The 18,028-nt window shown below is 50.1% G+C and overlaps 1 protein-coding gene across 11 annotated transcripts in view; it reads left to right on the top strand.

Annotated features, from left to right (window-relative positions):
- The window catches only part of NSD2 (nuclear receptor binding SET domain protein 2), a 76,414-nt gene that overhangs the window by 20,369 nt on the left and 38,017 nt on the right, over positions 1-18,028 (top strand). For 10 of the 11 annotated variants that reach the window (XR_003432315.1, XR_003432317.1, XR_003432316.1 and 7 more), the window contains exons 2-5: positions 3,034-3,653; positions 6,036-6,198; positions 13,747-13,913; positions 14,412-14,894. Coding sequence is in view for 7 of the 11 variants with exons in the window: in XM_027103933.1 (XP_026959734.1) it covers positions 3,063-3,653; positions 6,036-6,198; positions 13,747-13,913; positions 14,412-14,894 (1,404 nt within the window). In the remaining 4 variants the exon portion in view is untranslated. Of the gene's footprint in view, positions 1-3,033; positions 3,654-6,035; positions 6,199-13,746; positions 13,914-14,411; positions 14,895-18,028 lie in introns of those variants that run through there. The other variant, XM_027103936.1, reaches the window with a different exon arrangement.

The raw sequence follows: 18,028 nt of genomic DNA, 5'->3' as shown, positions 1-18,028 counted from the left end.
GTGTGGGCTCCAGAGTGCGTGGGCTCTGTAGTTGCGGCGGGCAGACTTAGTTACTCCGTGGCATGTGGGATCTTAGTTCCCTGACCAGGGCTTGAACCTGCACCCACTGCGTTGGCAGGCGGATTCTTAAGCACTGCACCACCTGGGAAGCGCCCCAGATATTTTTTCTGTGTCATTGTTTCTCTCCTTTCCTTCTGGGTGGGAGTGGGAACCCAGACCTTTTGATGCTGGTCTATAGATCATTGAGGCTCAGTTTCTTTTCTTTCTTTTTATTTTTAATAATTTTTACTCTGTTTTTTAGATAATTTTTACTGATCTATTTTCAAGTTTCCTGACTCATATCTAATACGCTTTTAAGGCCATGCAATGATTTATTTTTTTTAATTTCAGATACAGAATTTCCATTTGACTCTTTTTCATAGTTTTTGTTTCTCTGTTGCTATTTCCAGTTTATTATTTTATGAGTACACTTTCCTTCATGTCCTTGAGCATGGTTATAATAGACGCTTTGAAATCCTGCTGAACTTCAGTATTTGGGCCGTCTCGGGGCTGGTTTCTGCTGCTTCTCTGTTTCATCATATATTTAGTAATTCCTGGATAATGTGAAAGATGTGCTGTAGACACTCTTTATTCCGTTATGTTCTTAAGAGTGGTCTTTTATTTTCAGTTGTGTTAAAATACACGTAACATTTACCATCTTAACCGTTTTTAAGTGTGAAGTTCAGTGGTATTAAGTACATGCACGCTGTTGCAGCCATCACCAGAACTCTTTTCGTCTTGCGAATCTGGAACGTTGCCCCCATTAAAACAACACCTCCCTGTTCTCCCCTCCCCCAGATCCTGGTGCCCCCCATCCTACTTTCTGTCTTTATGGATTTGACTGCTCATAACAGTGCAGGCTTACAGTATTTTGTGAGTGGCTTATTGCACTCGCTGTAACGTCCTCAGGGTTCATCCATGTCATAGCAGGTGTCAGAATCTCCTTCGTTTTTAAGGCTGAATCGTATTCCACTGTGTGGATTCCACCTTTTGCCTGTTGTGAACATGCTGCTGTGAACATTGGGTACAGATACCTCTGTGAGTCCCTGCTTTCAGTTCTTTGGGGTGTGTATCCAGAATGGAACTGCTGGGTCCTTTTGATTCTTTGGGGACCCCCCCCCCCCGCTGTTTTCCAGCAGCCACACCATTTTACATTCTCACCCACGTGCACGAAGTTTCCAATTCCTCCACATCCTCGCCAACCCGTTTTCTGTTTTTTTTGTGTGTGTGTGGTACGCGGGCCTCTCACCGCTGTGGCCTCTCGCGTTGCGGAGCACAGGCTCTGGACGTGCGGGCTCAGCGGCCATGGCTCATGGGTCTAGCTGCTCCACGGCATGTGGGATCTTCCCGGACCGGGGCACGGACCCGTGTCCCCTGCATCGGCAGGCGGACCCTCAGCCACTGCGCCACCAGGGCAGCCCTGTTTTCTGTTTTTGTAGTAGGTAGTCATCCTCAGGGGTGTGTGTGAGGTGGCATTTCGTTGTGGTTTTGATACTTTTTTTTTTTTTTTTTGGCCTTGCTGTGGGGCTTGCGGGAGCTTAGTTCCTGGGCCGGGGGTTGAACCCAGGCCCGGCAGTGAGAGCGCGGAGTCCTAACCACTGGCCAGCCCTGGAAGTCTGCTTCTTATCCTCAGAGTGGTGTTGCGGTTTGTTTCTGTCTCGCTTCAGCTGTCTTGTAAGCTGGGCTGCGTGGACTCCGGGGTTCGGTGGGGAGTCTGCGGTGCGCGGGGGTCCCCCTCGAAGGCTCTCCTTTCCCTGTTCACCCGGTGCCGGGCCTGCTGGGTGCGTTCCCGAGCCGCCCCCACGCCCCCTGCTCTGGGCTCTCTCCAGTGCCTTTAGGTCATTGTCTTCTCTTTTTGTCCCGTTGGTCTGATGCAAGCGGGACTGGGAACCCACTCGGATTTACCTGAAAAAAACACCGCGTGGGGCACACTGAATGCTCTGGTGTGTGCCCGGTGCTCCAGGTGTCCGGGGCCAACCCTCCACCACTGCCTGGCTCCTGCCCCGGCCTGGCGTCCTCGGAGACTGGGCCCTTTCCACCGAGGCTCTCTTGGGAGGGTTGTCCCGGGCTGCATCCTTGGCCCCTCCCCAGGGGGTGTAGCCAGCGGCCCCCAGGCGGTGACAGTGGCTGAGCACCTACGTCCTTGGGCTCCCGGTCCAGGCGCCCCACTTCTCCCTGCTCTCTCACCGTTGGCCCCCTTGGGGCCGTGGTGTACTCTTGGGACGTCTTCCCAGCGGAGTGGGCGCCTGCCAGTACCCTGTTCCAAGCCGCCTTCGTGGGGCGTCCCCAACGAGGGACTGCGGCTGTGTGGGGAGGAGACCCCTCTGCATGTGGACCTCGGGCGGCCATCCCGTGGAGGGCGCTGTGGGTGGTGCGCTATGGCCTGGCCCTGCTGCCCGACTAGCGCAGTCCCGGAGAGCTGACTCCACTTGATGTTGCTGCCCTGCTGCTTGTCACCGGCAGTTAACTTGGGCCTGGGTGGGGAGGGGCGGGGGGGCGGTAGAGGTCCAGCTCTCACCTTCCCCGGCTGTCTGGGCTGAAGCTTTGCCTACCGGTAATCGCGGGTGTGTCCCGAGCCCCTGCCTGGAGTCCTCTTCAGCTGTGTCTCAGGTGCTTCCCTTTTGTCCTTTGCCCGGGCCTGGCTTTGTGCTGGCCACCTCGGGCGCTGCCCTCGCGACAGGGGGCAGGGGGCGACCTCTGCTTCCGAGGGCTGAGGTCAAGGGGGGCACGGCCACACAGCTCATTAGTGGCGGTCCCTGCTTGACTCTCGTTAGAAACTAGTCCTGTTCCTTTCGCTTTGTCACTGTGATTCCTGTCATTTTGGGGATATTAGAACTGTCTCCTGTGACCTAAGTCATTATAGGAACCATCATAAATTGCCTCAGCGCCCCCCCCCCCCCAACTCTACAGACTGGTAGAGAGCTTCACTGGCGTACTCATCTTAGGTTTGAAATGTAATAGCTTGCTTTTCTTTCTCTTTTTCTAATGCTGCAGTGTTCTAAGAACGGAGGCATCTAGGCTGAATGGAATTCAGCATCAAAAAAAGTCCTCTTTCTGTTCCGAAGGTTGTAAAGTACGTGAAGATGAAGCAGGCACCGGAGATCCTTGGCAACACGAACGGAAAGACTCCGAGCTGTGAAGTGAGTCGTGAGTGCTCCGTGTTTCTGAGCAAAGCCCAGCTCTCCGCCGGTCTGCAGGAGGGAGTTGTGCAGAAGTTCAACGGCCACGACGCTCTTCCTTTTATCCCAGCCGAGAGGCTGAAAGACCTCACCTCCCGCGTCTTTAATGGAGACCCCGGTGCTCATGATGCCACATTGCGTTTGGAGTCCCAGGAAATGAAGGGACTTGGGACACCACCTGACACTACCCCTGTCAAAAATGGCTCTCCAGAGATCAAGCTGAAAATCACCAAAACATACATGAACGGGAAACCTCTCTTTGAGTCCTCCATATGTGGCGATGGTGCTGCCACCGTGTCCCAGTCGGAAGACGGTGGACAGAGACCAGCGAGCAAAGCGCGGCGGACCAGGAAGAGGAGCGCGAAGCTGCTGCTGGGGCGGGGCCTCGCCGAGGCGGCCCTGGCGTCCCGGGCCTCGAGCCCCTCGGCCGAAAAGGTATCTGCGAGTGAGGAGTTCTGCTGACCGGGGTAGAGGGCGGCCCCAGCTCCCGGCACAGGGGGGCCCCGAAGGATGCGTGGTGCACGGGGGGCGGGAGGAGGTGGGCTCAGCCCCCCGAGGCCTGCTCTGCAGCTCGGGCCCCTGGCTGTGGCAACGGCAGACACTCACAGCAGCCTGCCGAGCAGTGCTGAGGCCTAGAGATTAAGCATAAAGAGTAAACAAGGGGACTTCCCTGGTGGTCCAGTGGTCAAGACTTTGCCTTCCAATGCTGGGGGTTCGGGGTCGATCCCTGGTTGGGGAGCTAAGATCCCACATGCCTCAGGGCTGAAAAACCAAACCATAAAAAGAAGTCAGAAGCAATAGTGTAACAAATTCAATAAAGACTTCAGAAAATGGTCCACATCCAAAAACAAAAACTTTAATTAAAAAAAAAAAAAAAAAGATGAAATGAGTGTCTGACCCCAGGCCTGGCCCGTTCCCAAGCCCTTGACCTTCAGGCTGTCCTGTCTTCATGGATCTCCTCTCCAGCGATGCCCTTTAGCCTGAATCTGGTTGGCAGAGGAGCATGGGGATCGAGTGGGGGCCTCCTCAGTCTGTGCTGTCCGAGGAGGGGAGCGGGCTGCGCTGTGCAGGTGTGCTCCTACCTTCCCGCCCGCGGTTCACCGTCACTCCCAGGTCTCCTCCCCCGGTGGCCCTGCAGATGGGCCGCTGCCTTGAGGGCTGGGGCTGCGCCTCAGGCCTTCACGTTCTTGGTTCCAGGACAGGGTGCATCTCTTGAGTGCGCGTGAATGAGTGTTCACTCATCAAAGGCCGGGGTGGAGACCCCCTAACGTGGGATGACAAGCGTGGTGGTTTATGCCGCCAAGTCTTAAATGACACTCGGGAACCTTGACCTTGGCAGAAGGAACTGGGGAGGGCTCTGTAGCCGCCCTTGTTCACCGAGGGGCTGATGGTCTAGATTAACAGGGTCTGGAACACGTCCTGTGCTCACTGGTCAGCCAAAGCTCCTGGCCCACTTGCAGGAGTGGGGAGAGGGGACTCGAGACCAGTTTGGGTTGTATCATCACTAAGGTTGGAATAATTAGTGTAACAATATAGTTGAGGAATCTTGGTTACAATCCCACAGGTGGGAAGGGAAAGGACCAAAATTTCCCTGAAAAGTTAAAATAACGAAGAACTTTGAGGGTTTAAAAAAATGTCTTTTGACTGCTCAAGGGCTCTAATGTAAGCATAACGGTGAATTATTTAAAAGCCTAGTTGAGTGACCTGGGCTGATACAATGGTTTTTCTGAAGCACCCACGGTGTAGGGAACCTCACTCTTTTATGGGGGAAGAGGCCGGTGCAAGTTATCCCTAGCTCTCTGCCACTTGCTTTTGGTAAAACCTGGGTAAATCACCTGATTTTGACTCTGAGAGTCTCATTTGACTCTTCAGGGTGGGGACGATAATATTATACTTGTCCTGATAGGGTTGTCACGTGGCTTTGATGACACCGTCAGTGTAAAACTGGGAGGTTGTGGAATAACGTGAGAGCCAGCATTTTCTCAGAAGCGTGTAAGGAGTGCTCGCTCTGGCAGCACGTATACGAAAGCGTGTAACGTGACAGCTCTGTGTCAGCCCTCACCACCTGATGTGTGTAACAGCCGGGGTTCTCCTCGGTTTACAAATGTGGAAACTGAGGCCCAAAGAAGTTCAGCGATTTGCTCAAGTAGGTGGCGGTCTTAGAGGGAGGCCTGGGGCCGTGCTGACTGGGCTCGTCCTCCTGGAGAGAAGGTTGTTCTTGCCAGCCTTCAGCCTCCTAATTGGCCTGGGCTCTAAGACGGAGAGACCGAGACTCCAAGAGCCCCAGGCCTTGGATGGTGGGTGGTGGGGCTGAGACTTGCTGCCAGGCCCCCGTGTCCTCGCCACCCTGGGTCCTCTCTCCAGCAGGTTAACTGTCAGCCGAGGGCTCAGAAGGGGCGGGAGGGTCAGGGTATGAATTCCATGACGGTTCTTCTCCAACCTGCGAATAAGCTCCATTAACGATCACCCACCAGGCCAAGGAAATAGATTTACGTGGAGATGCTCGTAATGTTGTGCACCTGCAGTCCTTTAGCTGCGGGCATGCTGTGCACCTGCAGTGTGCTAGGCACTTGCTGACCTCTAGCTGAGGGCAAGAGACGAACGATTTTGATGAAGTGATATCAGGGCTGTTACCTGAAAAACAGTGAGGGAAAGCATGCTTCTTTTTAGGGGTGTGTGTGTGTGTGTGTGTGTGTGTGTGTGTGTGTGTGTGTGTGTGTTGAATCTCTTGTCTGACTAATCCTTGGTCTTCTATGGATAGGAGGCTGGATTTAGGGGTAGGTACTAGATGTATCTTTTGTTGTTATTCATTTTCAGATTCCAGCTAAGAAAGAATCCTGTCCAAATAGCAGCAGAGACAAAGACCAGCTGTTGAAGTACAACGTCGGGGATTTGGTGTGGTCCAAGGTGTCCGGTTACCCCTGGTGGCCATGCATGGTCTCCGACGATCCGCTCCTGCACAGCTACACCAAACTGAAAGGTATTGCGTTTGGGGGGCTGTTTTTCCATCTTTATCTTCTGCACTTAATTGTTTTCATCTCCAAACTTCTTTATTACTCTTCCTTAAACAGCCCTACTGTGGTTCTTTTTTTCTCTTTCTTATTGTGTTAAAATACACAAACATAAAACGTACCATCTTAACCATTTTTAAGTGCACAGTTGAGTGGGATGAAATACATTCACATTGTTGTGCAGCCGTCACCACCATACATCCCCAAAGTTCTTTTCATCCTGTAAATCTGAAACTCTGTCCCTGTTAAGTAGCAGGTCCTCAGTGCCCCCTCCCCAGCCCCTGGCAGCCACTGCTCTACTTTCTATCTGCTGCTGCCTGTGGTTTCGACTTGCATTTCCCTAGTGATCAGTGATGTTGAGCATCTTTTCGTGTGCTTAGTGGCCATTCATACAACAAGGTTTGAATCGGCTTGGAGGTGGGGGTGGGGTGGGTTGTTGTTAAGTTTTTTGTGGTTCATTTTGCAACTTTGCCTAAAGTTAGTGATTCACACGTGACACATTGCCTTTTCTTTTTATATCCAAATTAGATACCTACTTTATCTGATTGAATTAGTATTAAAAGAGAAAGCAGTCTTTGCCTTTTATTGCTTTTCAGGTTTTATGATAAGTAATTTATTATTACTTAGATATACAGCCACTGCTTCAGCATGATTTTCAGAATTAGTATTTTATACTAAGTTTTAGTTTAAAAAAAAGTCCCAGTTTATTTTATTAGGCCTGTGGGAAGAAGGAAAAAAACTAGAAATGACCATCTTTTTGGTGTCATGAAACTTGGGGACGTAAATCAGTACACAGAACAGTTAAGAACATATTAAGAATGTATGTTATTGATTAGAGCAGATGCTAATTTAAATAATAATTGGACAGTTCATGAAGCACATAAAAACTCATGTGTTTTTGGAGGGAAAAAAACCCTCAAATGAGGTGGTTTTGAGATTCTCCTGAAGAGTTGCTCTACAGTTTGAATTTGGTCTGAGGGAGGTGAGAGGTGGTGACACAGAGCTGGAGGTGACCAAGTTGGTGCCCAAGTGACCTGTGCCCCCCAGAAGCGCGGGTGGCTGGAGCTGTGGGCTGGCCTTGTATGGCCTCAGCGTGAGTGCGTGGCCTCTCTTGGCCTCTGGATGGAGGCCTGAGCTCTCGCCGGGGCAGCGCTGCTGGGAGTGGGGTACACTGGTGGCTCCCTGGCAAACAGGCTTGAGGGGGTGCAGGTTCGGGATGAAGAGGACCTGTCCTCAGCCCCAGGCGCCAGGCCTCCCGCCCCCTGGGTGGTTGGACCCTGCCCCGAGGCCCAGGCGTGCGCATGCACTCTGCAGGAAGGCGGTGGCTGGAGAGGAGCCTGTGGGCTGGCTTTGGCTCTGACTCGGTGGAGGGCATTTAGCATCCTCAGCTTGCCAGCATCAGGGAGTCCCTGCCACAGGGCTGCAGGGGTCCCAGGGTGCACCCCTGCTCTTGTGTTCACCCTGAGGCTGAATCAGGGTGCCTTCCCAGCCTCTGCGGTCTCGAGCAGCCCCACTCTCTCAGGCTGCTCTGGTCTCGTGATCAGACTCAGGGCGCACGGCCAGGCAGGAGTTGTTGTGGGAAGGTGCCCAAACTTGGAAGGAGGGGTGCAGCCCAGCAGTGCGCTTCTCTAGGCATGGTTTTGGGTTGCCGGGAGGCACAGCCTCCGTAATCGCAGATCAACCTCTGAAGACTGACGATGTGCATTTGCAAAGCAGCTCAGTAGGGAGAGAGCCAGGATGCAGGCCTTGCAGCTGGAGGGGATTCAGATGACCTTTGAAAAACAAAGGGTCAGAGGAACCCGTGAGAACCTGGCGGTGGCGGAAGGACACGTGCAGCCGGCGCCTGCCCAGGAGGTGGTGGCCAAGAGCTCTCCAGTGGGAAGGCACGGCCCCGCTTGTCATTGGTGAATCATCAGTGGCCGTGCTTGGGACCGGGCTCCCTGATAGCCTTACTTGCTCTGTGGTTTTAATCCTCCCTGAGGATCCATCGCCTTATTGAATGCTAGCTCTTCATTTTTACCATGCGTTTCATGGTTAAGGGGCTGGCGTTTTTCTGTGAAGGTGAACTCCCTCCTAAAAAATTACTTATGTATTACAGTCTTCACTCTTTTTAATGCGCAAATCGTCCCAGATTTGGCCGGTGGGAGCCCATGAAGTCCCTTTCAGCCGTGTCCTTCTGACACGTCTCCATCCGTCTTGGAGCACTTCCTTACGTGTCGCCCAACTAAATACACTCCGGGCTCATTTTGAACTTTCTTTGCCCCAGTCCTGGAACCAGCTGTTTCTGAGAAGAAACCTGGGTCCTTTTTTTTTTTTTTTTTTTTTGCAGTACGTGGGCCTCTCACTGTTGTGGCCTCTCCCCCGTTGAGGAGCACAGGCTCTGGACGCGCAGGCTCAGCGCCCATGGCTCACGGGCCCAGCCGCTCAACGGCATGTGGGACCTTCCTGGACCGGGGCATGAACCTGTGTCCCCTGCATCGGCAGGCGGACTCTCAACCACTGTGCCACCAGGGAAGCCCCCTGGGTCCTTTTAGTAGAGAGTGGTGTATGGAAGCTCGGGTCTGGGCTCTGGTTGTGTCCAAGGCCATGGGAGACAGGGGCACTGGGGTGTGAGGCAGGTCTCCTGGCAGTGCTGAGCCCAGCTCCCTGTGCAGCACCCCGTGCTGGGCGTGCCTGAGGGGCTAGGCGTCCTTGCAGGGGAAGGGCGGGGCTATGGCGGAGGGTCGGCTTTTGGCATGGGGCTGGCTGAGCAGGGGGTCTTGGGAAGCAGGAACTTTTTTTTCCCTGTAAGATGGAACTCCCTCACCCTACCCCTGATTCCCACCCCCGATTTTCTTTTTTTTCTTTTTGTGTGTGTGTACTTCTTTTTATTTATCATACTTGGGATTACTTGAATCTGGATCAGTAGTAATGCACTTAAGCTTTAAAAATTGAAGTATAATCTACATGCAGAAGAGAGCACAGCTCTTTGGAGAGTTCAGGTTTCCTTTGAAAATCTGATAGCATTTTCGTGATTTGTAGCAGCAGAACTTGTCTTGGTGACCGTCTCCCAGGGCATCTAGATGGATTAACCAGCAGCTTTGAGGCCTAACCCCTTAAGCTGGAAACAAGATAAATGTGTGTTTTGGGTATTATACTGTGAAGAAGACTGGATTCTTTTGCAGCTGGGAACGCCACCATCTCCCTGGTGCACCTGGGTCCTACTAGTCTTCTCTTACCAGGGTATCGAGTCAAATTATCTTCTGTTGTGGAGATTTTTGTTTTCACCTTTTCTGTGTTATGGAAAGGAACCCTCATTGCTTTTTTTCTAAATCCCAGCATTTTCTAAAAATATTGTAGGTGCCCTGACTTTCTCATGTTCTGGGTTATTAGACACTGTAATAGGACTTTTTCCTCCTTGCTTGTTCTGTGGCTACGAAGAGAGGTGTGTTAAGATTTCCCACTGTGATAATGGATGTGCCTTTTTCTACTTGAAATTTTGTCAGTTTCTGCTTTACCTACTTTGGGGGCTCTGGACCCCCAGGGACTGAACCAGGAAACTCAGGCGGTGATCCTTGTTCTTTGTTTCCTGTGGAATTCTGTGGCCTTTTGTCCTTGTGATTTTGTCCCTTGCTTCTGTAGACACCTGGCCTCGTCTGCATTGTTGTGGCTTCTCTTCCTCTCTGTATCTGCAGCGCTGAGGCAGCCTTATCTCTTTGTGGGGTCCATTCTGCATGCATGAATGGCTGTTGTCAACTCAAAGGCCCCACAGAATCTGGACAGAGACTCTGGCTCAGTCTAGCCCAGGGGGTCAGGGGCCACCTTGCGTCTAATGTGCCGTGATGGGGAGGAAACGAACATAGTACAAAATTAGGTTCCTGGGCTATTGGTGGAGGCCACGTTCTCTTAGAAGGGAGAGTGGGTGGGGCATCAGTGATAAATGTTTTCATACCAACAGTGATTGATGAACATCAGAAGTCACAGGAAGGAAGGGTTACTAACAAATGGTGCTGGGACAGTTGGTTAATTATGGTGGTAAAAATGAGTGATTCACTTGTCAATTTTGGACCAAAAGAAAATTCATATGAATTAGAAAAAAAACCTTAAAAATACAAGAAAGTTGGGTTACATTTGTTACCAAATTTCCAGGCAGGAAAGAACTTCAGAAATGTTTAATTAATTTTATAAACTTAGGATCAGCCTATCATGTTCTCCTCTGCTTTTTTTTCCAGCTGACATGTAAAGAGCATTTTTTCTGTCATTAACTATTTATTTTAAAAAATGATGTGCGTTCATATTATTTCATCATATGTACTGTAATAGATTTTCTTCATTAAGCAAATGCTATGACATATATTTATATTCATTTTTATGACCAAAGGAAGTTCTTTCGAAGTATTAAAATAATTGAAGCAGACACAAATCTCTCGACATATTTTTGAACCTTAGCTGTTTTAAAATCCAATAAGTGTACACACTTATAAACAAGTCAGATTGTACTGAGAGGTTAATAGTGAAAAATAGTCCCCTTCCCTCCCCAGAAGGAATTACTTTTAACTGTAAACATTTTCTTCCAGTTTGAACTATTTTTTGATTTATCATTTAGGTGTTTTCTTTTGACTTTCTGTTATGGAAGATGAAGATTAATCTCTTCAATCATTTCCTGTTTCTTTCCCTTTCATCCTCCCCATATAATTAACTCACTGTTTTTATTACATCAAACTTAGTTGTTCACATAATTTTGACTATGTAAGTATCATTCAGTGAAAAACTGAGCTGTGTTCTTTAACTGCATTTTCTTTCTTGTACAACCTTTTGTTTTTCCTGGAGTTAATTATTGCCTTTCTTTTGAAATTGTATACTTTGCTGTCCATGCAGCTTTAATTTTTTTCAAGTATTTATTTCTCTGTCCTTAAAACTCATCCTATTATGTAGTTAGTTTTTCCGATTGGGGGAGAAAATGAAAACCTTGTTTGATTCCCATTTTCCTTTTCTGCTTCTTGGATCTCTTTTTTTTTTTTTTTTGCGGTACGCGGGCCTCTCACTGTTGTAGCCTCTCCCGTTGCGGAGCACAGGCTGCGGACGCGCAGGCTCAGCTGCCATGGCTCATGGGCCCAGCCGCTCCGCGGCATGTGGGATCTTCCCGGACCGGGGCACGAACCCGCGTCCCCTGCATCAGCAGGCAGACTTTCAACCACTGCGCCACCAGGGAAGCCCAGATCTCATTTTTTAACCTTTTTCCTTGCTGCCAAGATTTTCTTTCAGTGTGGAAGAATTCTTTCCTCTCCTCTTTTCTTCCCTTGGAGCTCTCTCCTAGAATCTCCCTTTCTCCTACCTAACTCTATTACTGGCACTCTGTCTTTTGCATAGTAGTAATCTTAGACTTTCTTTAAGATGCTTTACTGAGTTACATGCACTGTTTTCCATGGTGCCACATTGTGCTCTTCCGTGGTCAGTTTTCCTTTTTTGTTGGAGTACATTTTTGGCATCCTAAGGAAGTGTAAATGGTGGGTATTGATACATTTGAGTTCCTGTGGTTCGGAGGGTGCTGCTTCGCTCTCCTCACACTCAGTTAATGATCTGGCTAGGTGTAGAATTTTATGTTGAAAATAATTCTTCTCGGAATTTTGAAGGTATTACTCCATTTCCTTCTAGCATCCAGAGTTGCTCTTGAAGTACCTTGCCATTCTGTTTCTCATTTCATGAACATGGAAGCTGTTCTCTTCCCCTCCCCCAATAGCTTGAATGTCACAAGGATGTGCCCTGATGTGGGTCACCCATTGGATGAGGCACTTAGGGGGGGTTTTAGTTCTGAGACGTGCTCTTGTGTTGTTAATTCTCTGATGAGTTTCTCTGTTTCTCTCTCTAGAAGGCCAGTTATTTGGGTATCATACCTCCTGGATTGATCCTGTGGGTTTCTTATGAGAGTAGATTTTTTCATTTTAATCTTTTTCTTCTTTCTGGGAGATTTCTTAACTTTTTAAATTTTTTTGGATTTTATTTTATTCTTAACTTTCCATCCAAGCTTTCTTCTTTTTTCCAATTAATTAATTAATTAATTTTTGGCTACGCTGGGTCTTTGTTGCTGTGCGAGGGCTTTCTCTAGTTGGGGCAAGCGGGGGCTACTCTTCATTGCAGTGCACGGGCTCTAGGCACGCGGGCTTCAGTAGTTGTGGCACACGGGCTCTAGAGTGCAGGCTCAGTAGTTGTGGCACACGGCCTCAGTAGTTGTGGCTTGTGGGCTCTAGAGTGCAGGCTCAGTAGCTGTGGCACATGGGCTTAGTTGCTCTGTGGCATGTGGGATCTTCCCGGACCAGGGCTTGAACCCGTGTCCCCTGCATTGGCAGGCGGATTCTTAACCACTTTGCCACCAGGGAAGCCCCAAGCTTTCTTCTTGAGTTTTATTTTCATGACTGTATTTTAAAATTTCTCGTAGCTCTTTCTTTGTCTTTGTTCTCTTCTCATAGCAAACTAGAGTCCCCCTCTGTCAGGTGTCATCTCTTCCTGGCATAGTGTCTGTGGTCCTGCAGAGCCTGTTTGTTTCTGTGTGTTTTGGAATCATTCATGTTAGAGGCTTCTCTGGGTCCTGCGGGGGCAGACCTTGGCGCTGCGCTTGTGTCTGAGAGGGCTGCACTCAGCTGCCTGCAGCCCGTGTGTAGGGAGACTGTTAGCTTATCTTACAGGGTCTGGCTGGCTGGTGGTCGCTTAGTTGGGGGAAGCTCCAACTTTTGGAGAAAAGACACAGTGGAGAGGTTTTTCCTCTGGTGCACGGCTTCTCTTGGGAGTGTCCTGTGATATTTTGTGGCCAGTGCTCTGTGTGAGGGAACAGGGACTGGCATTTCCCCAGTGGAGATCTGCCTTTCTTCCCCACCTTGGCACAGAGGTCTGACCTTTGAACCAGCTGTTTTCAACCTCACTCCACCCCAGCCGAATCTGGCACTCCTCCTTCTGGGTTTGGGGACCAGGTTCCTTCTGTCTGCACTGAGGATGTGGCTGCTTCTTCCTGCTAAGAGTAACAGCGGTGCACGTGTGAGGGGTTACTCTGTGGCCTCATGGCTGCCCTGGGAGGTCATCAATGCCCTTATTCCCCCTCTGAGCGCCGTGAGTGAGTGGCCGGCCCAGGGCCGCCCGGCTGGTATGTGGGAGGGCTGGGATTTGAACCCAGGCTGTGAACAGTAGCCTGTGTCCCCTCACTGCTGCCCGGTCCCCTTTTGCTGTTGTCCTCTCTCGTCTTATTTATTTGGGGTCTTCTTCAGTGGCTCTTGGAAGGGAGGGGATGAGGAGTGAATCTGGTCAGCGTTCTTTCCCAGTCGGTCTTGAACCTCATCTAAGTCTCGTAAATGTGTCTCCCCTTTTGGGGTGGAGTGTGGTGGGGAGAAGAAGAGCAGGACTTATTTTGAGGTTAACGGATTCCAACAGCACCCAATAAAGCAACTTCAAAGCAGCTCCTAACTGTATATCAGTAATTATTAATAGATTTGCCTAATTTCATCCCAAATTCCAACTTTCAAGTTCTAACATTTTATTTTAAAAACTAGGTCAGAAAAAGAGTGCACGCCAGTATCACGTACAGTTCTTTGGTGATGCCCCAGAAAGAGCTTGGATATTTGAGAAGAGCCTTGTAGCTTTTGAAGGAGAAGGACAGTTTGCAAACTTATGCCAGGAAAGTGCCAAGCAGGCACCCACGAAAGCTGAGAAAATTAAGGTGATAGACGTTCCTTAAGTATAATTCTAGACCAAAACTTTTATTTCTATTCTTAATTATTTATCTTGTTTTGAACCTGTGGTTGGTTGAAATGTTGTAACGGCTTCTTATGTCTGTCACTGTTTACTTTTGCCAAGTGTGCTGTGTTATACAGTATGGCAGGTTTCTTTAGAGACACAGGTTGTCCTTTTTACTCCTTTGATGACTCCCAGAGATAATCGTTTTATAATTTTTGTTTTCCTTTATATATATCTGTATGTGAACATGTATATAATATTATATATGAGTGTTGGTTAAATGTAATTGGAATTGATTTCTAGTTTAAAGAAACAGTAGAGTTTTACTGGTCTGAACTCTGTCAAAAACCTTCGAGTTAATGGGTTTTTGTAGTTTTTGATTTCTATATTTATCTGAAATTCTAAAAGTATTCTTCTTTAAAGTGGGTTAACTTTTATGTTTATATAATGAAACTTACAATGTCTTATGTTCTCTTTTCAGCTGTTGAAACCTATTTCAGGGAAATTGAGGGCCCAGTGGGCAATGGGCATCGTTCAGGCAGAAGCAGCTGCAAGCATGTCCGTAGAGGAGAGGAAAGCCAAGTTCACCTTCCTTTACGTGGGGGACCAGCTCCATCTCAACCCCCACGTGGCCAAGGAGGCAGGCGTTGCTGTGGAGTCTCTGGGAGAAATGGTAGGGTCCTCAGGAGTCAGGGAAGAAGCTGCTGACAGCCCGAAGTCCACGAGGGAAGAGGGCGTTCCTGTCAAGAGGAGGCGGAGAGCCCAGCTGTCCTGCTCTGCTGAGAACCAAGACAGTGACCCGGGGACAGGAAAAAACACTCCTCAAAAGATGGCAGAGGCCGAGCCCAAGCGAGGAGTGGGGTCTCCTCCAGGGAGGAAGAAGGCCATGGCCTCCACTCCGAGAAGCAGGAAGGGCGATGCGGCGTCCCAGTTTCTGGTCTTCTGTCAAAAGCACAGGGACGAGGTCGGTGTTGTGATGGCTTCTGAGTTGTTGTGTTTTCATTCTGGGGAGTTTCTGCATTTGAGGGACATCCCTTGCAGTGCAGAGTCACCTGTTTCTCAGCCTTATCAGCACAGTCTGTAGCGAGCCTTCTGTCGATTTTAGATCTAATAAGCAAGTGTTGTTAGGGAACGGCCGTTTTAACTCTTGGGAGCAACGATATTTACCTTTGCACTCCGGGTTATGAAAATACTCCCACAGGGACAGCGGGAGGCAGGCTGCTCATTGCTGGAAGCTCGGCCTTATCCTGGACGTCTGGTCCTGGGCTAGCGTCTTCTCCAGGAGGCGGTTACAGAACCGCACGCAGCCACTGGCGCCATGGCGTTTGAAGGGCAGTACCGTGTCAGTGACGAAGACATTTGACTAGCGTTCTTAATCATTTTTATAGAATAAACCGTCTCTTTGGACATGGTCCAGGCTTGATTCCATTGTAAGGAACTAAAGGGATTAGGCCGCCATCTTTGGTTCTTCACTGTTACTTGAAGTGAGTGGGTTGGTGGGACTTTTCTCAGGAATGTAAGGCAGGTGTAATGTTAGAAAATCTGTTATTGTGATTTGCTGTCGCACATTAAATGATCATCTCAGTAGGTGGAGAAAAGGCATTTGAGAAAAGCCACGCAACTTGTGGGATCTTAGTTCCACAACCAGGGATTGAACCTGGGCCGTTGGCAGTGAGAGTGCAGAGTCCTAACCACTGGACCACCAGGGAATTCTCCAGAAGTCATTGTTTGTTTGTTTGTTTGAATTTATTTATTTTTGGCTGCATTGGGTCTTCGTTGCTGCACGTGGGCTTTCTCTAGTTGCAGCGAGCGGGGGCTACCCTTCGTTGCGGTGCACGTGCTTCTCATTGTGGTGGCTTCTCCTGTTGCGGAGCACAGGCTCTAGAGTGCGGGCTCAGTAGTTGTGGCGCACAGGCTTAGTTGCTCCGCGGCACGTGGGATCTTCCTGGACCAGGGCTCGAACCCCTGTCCCCTGCATTGGCAGGTGGATTCTTAACCAGTGCGCCACCAGGGAAGTCCCAAGTCATTGCTTTCTGATACACACACAGCAAGCCAGGATTAGAAGGGAGCTTCCTGTAATCTGCTGGAGGGTGAGTATCAGAAACTTTAAGCATCACACGTATTGAAGGAACTGTAGAGCATTCTCTCTCTAATCATGAACAAGGCAGGATACCCTTCTGTCACCACTGACATTAGATGTTGTAGTGAAAGTACTGGCAGTACAGTAAGAGGAGAAAAAAATAGAGAGGCCTGACTGTAAAGGAGGCGGTCCATGTGGAGACTCAAGGGAGTGTACAGGAGACCTTGAGACTCAGGAAGAGTTCCCGGCACCGGGAGAGATGAGAGCAACACACAGAGAGGAAGTGGAACGCCAAAAATGTGGTGTCTGTGATAGTAACAAAATAAGGTACCAAGGGATAAATATGACAGAATACGTCTAACTTTGGAGAAGAATGGCTGGTATTTTAGCAGACCTGAACAGAGATAAATAGGAGGCGCACGGTGTTCAGAGCGGTGTTCTGGGGTCGGCGTTGTCACCTCTCCTCTGCTAGACTGTAAATCCAGTATCATCCTGGGAGAACTCCCAAAAGGCACTTCTCTGCCTTTTTAAGTAGACGCTAGCATAGCCACGTTTGAAGAGAGCTCAGCCGGAGGACTTGCCCCACACAGAGGAAGTTCTGTTACCGAAAACTGCACAGAGCAGAACCCAGAAGCAGACTCGCAAGCGTGTGGAGGCAGATGGGAGAGGACTGCTGGCTAGCTGAGTGGGCCGCTGCTCAGGACAGGCACTGGGACCGCACCGGTGAGGTCAGAGCTTGGCCAACACGGGAGAAGAGCTTTGTCTCTTTGTGGGGGAGGGTTTCTTAAGGCAGACTGATCATAAAGGAGCTGCGTTAAAATGAGATGAAAGCTATATGTGCAGAGCTCAAGCGACCCTGAAGGGCAGAGTGGAAAGGCTTTGAGAAGGACAGTTTACAGAAGAACCTGGATGGCCAGTGAGTTCACAAAGAGAGGCTGCTGAGCCCGGGAACAGCAGGGAACCTCGTGTCGCGGTCATAGTGAGGCGAGTGGGCACAAGCCCAGCGCCTCTGTGGTCAAGGAGATGAAGCCACGGTGGGAGTCCCCATGCAGGGCTGGCAGAGGATCATTCCTTACACCTAGCTTCAAGAGAAATTTGGCAATAGCCAGTGAAATTGAAGATGCACATTCTCTTTGTCTTGTAACTTCACCGCAAGGTATTTACCCTTGAGGAGTTTTGCCCTCGCGCCCAAGGAGGCAGCACAGTGTTCAGAACTGTAAGACGCTGTGGAAGGAATGACAGATGGTGGCATGTCCTGCCACGTAACTCTAGACTTACTGCACGTCCAGGAGGAGAGTAAGTTGCTGAAGGATGTGCAGATCCCGTCACCGAAAGTGTGAAAAGTGCAACATACCCACTGTTTTGTTTGGCCTACCTGCCTACCTGCATCCACGCAGAGTCCGGGTGTAGCTCCAGGTCCGCGCCTCTGTGCAGGTGCTGACACCTGGCGGGGATCTGTGGGTGGGGACCAGCCGGAGCACGGAGCAGTGTGCACTTACCGCGCCGGGCCTGCTGTGAGTGAGGTGCGAGCTGTAAGGTCAGGCTGTGCGACACCCGTATTTGAAGCTGGACCCCCATCACGCCCGGGGAGCCGGGAGCAGGGCGTGGCCGTGACAGCTCAGCACCGCCAGCCGGCCGCACTCGGCCTCTTCCTGGTCCCTGCGTATCTCCGCGCAGTCTCCACTCGTTTGAAAGTGTGAAAGAGCATTCAGACCACTTTCCAAAGACCATCCCTTTTACTTCTGCGGAACCAGCTTGCTCTCCGTCAACCCTTCCAGCACTGCGAGACGCACCAAGAAGTTTATCACTGCGGAGATTGCTCACGAGCTGTACGCCAGAGGCGGCCGCGTGGGGCTGTGCTGTGCACCCAGACCCCCTGCAGCTCACAGCACAGCCTCTCTGCCTCTGAGCATCCCTCCAGAGCCCATTCTGCACAGCTTTGCCATGGGCATCACGCTCAGTGCAAACACCAAACTGAAGGTGCACAGTTACAGTTCAGTTCTGCTGCCTCTCCCTGG

The sequence above is a fragment of the Aethalodelphis obliquidens genome, unplaced genomic scaffold (genome assembly GCF_003676395.1).
Source record: "Aethalodelphis obliquidens isolate GAN/ISIS:26980383/991018 unplaced genomic scaffold, ASM367639v1 scaffold6, whole genome shotgun sequence".
In the NCBI taxonomy this organism is placed as follows: Eukaryota; Metazoa; Chordata; class Mammalia; order Artiodactyla; family Delphinidae; genus Aethalodelphis; species Aethalodelphis obliquidens.
The sequence above is the reverse complement of the archived record's forward strand: the minus strand, read 5'-3'. Positions and strand labels throughout refer to the sequence as shown.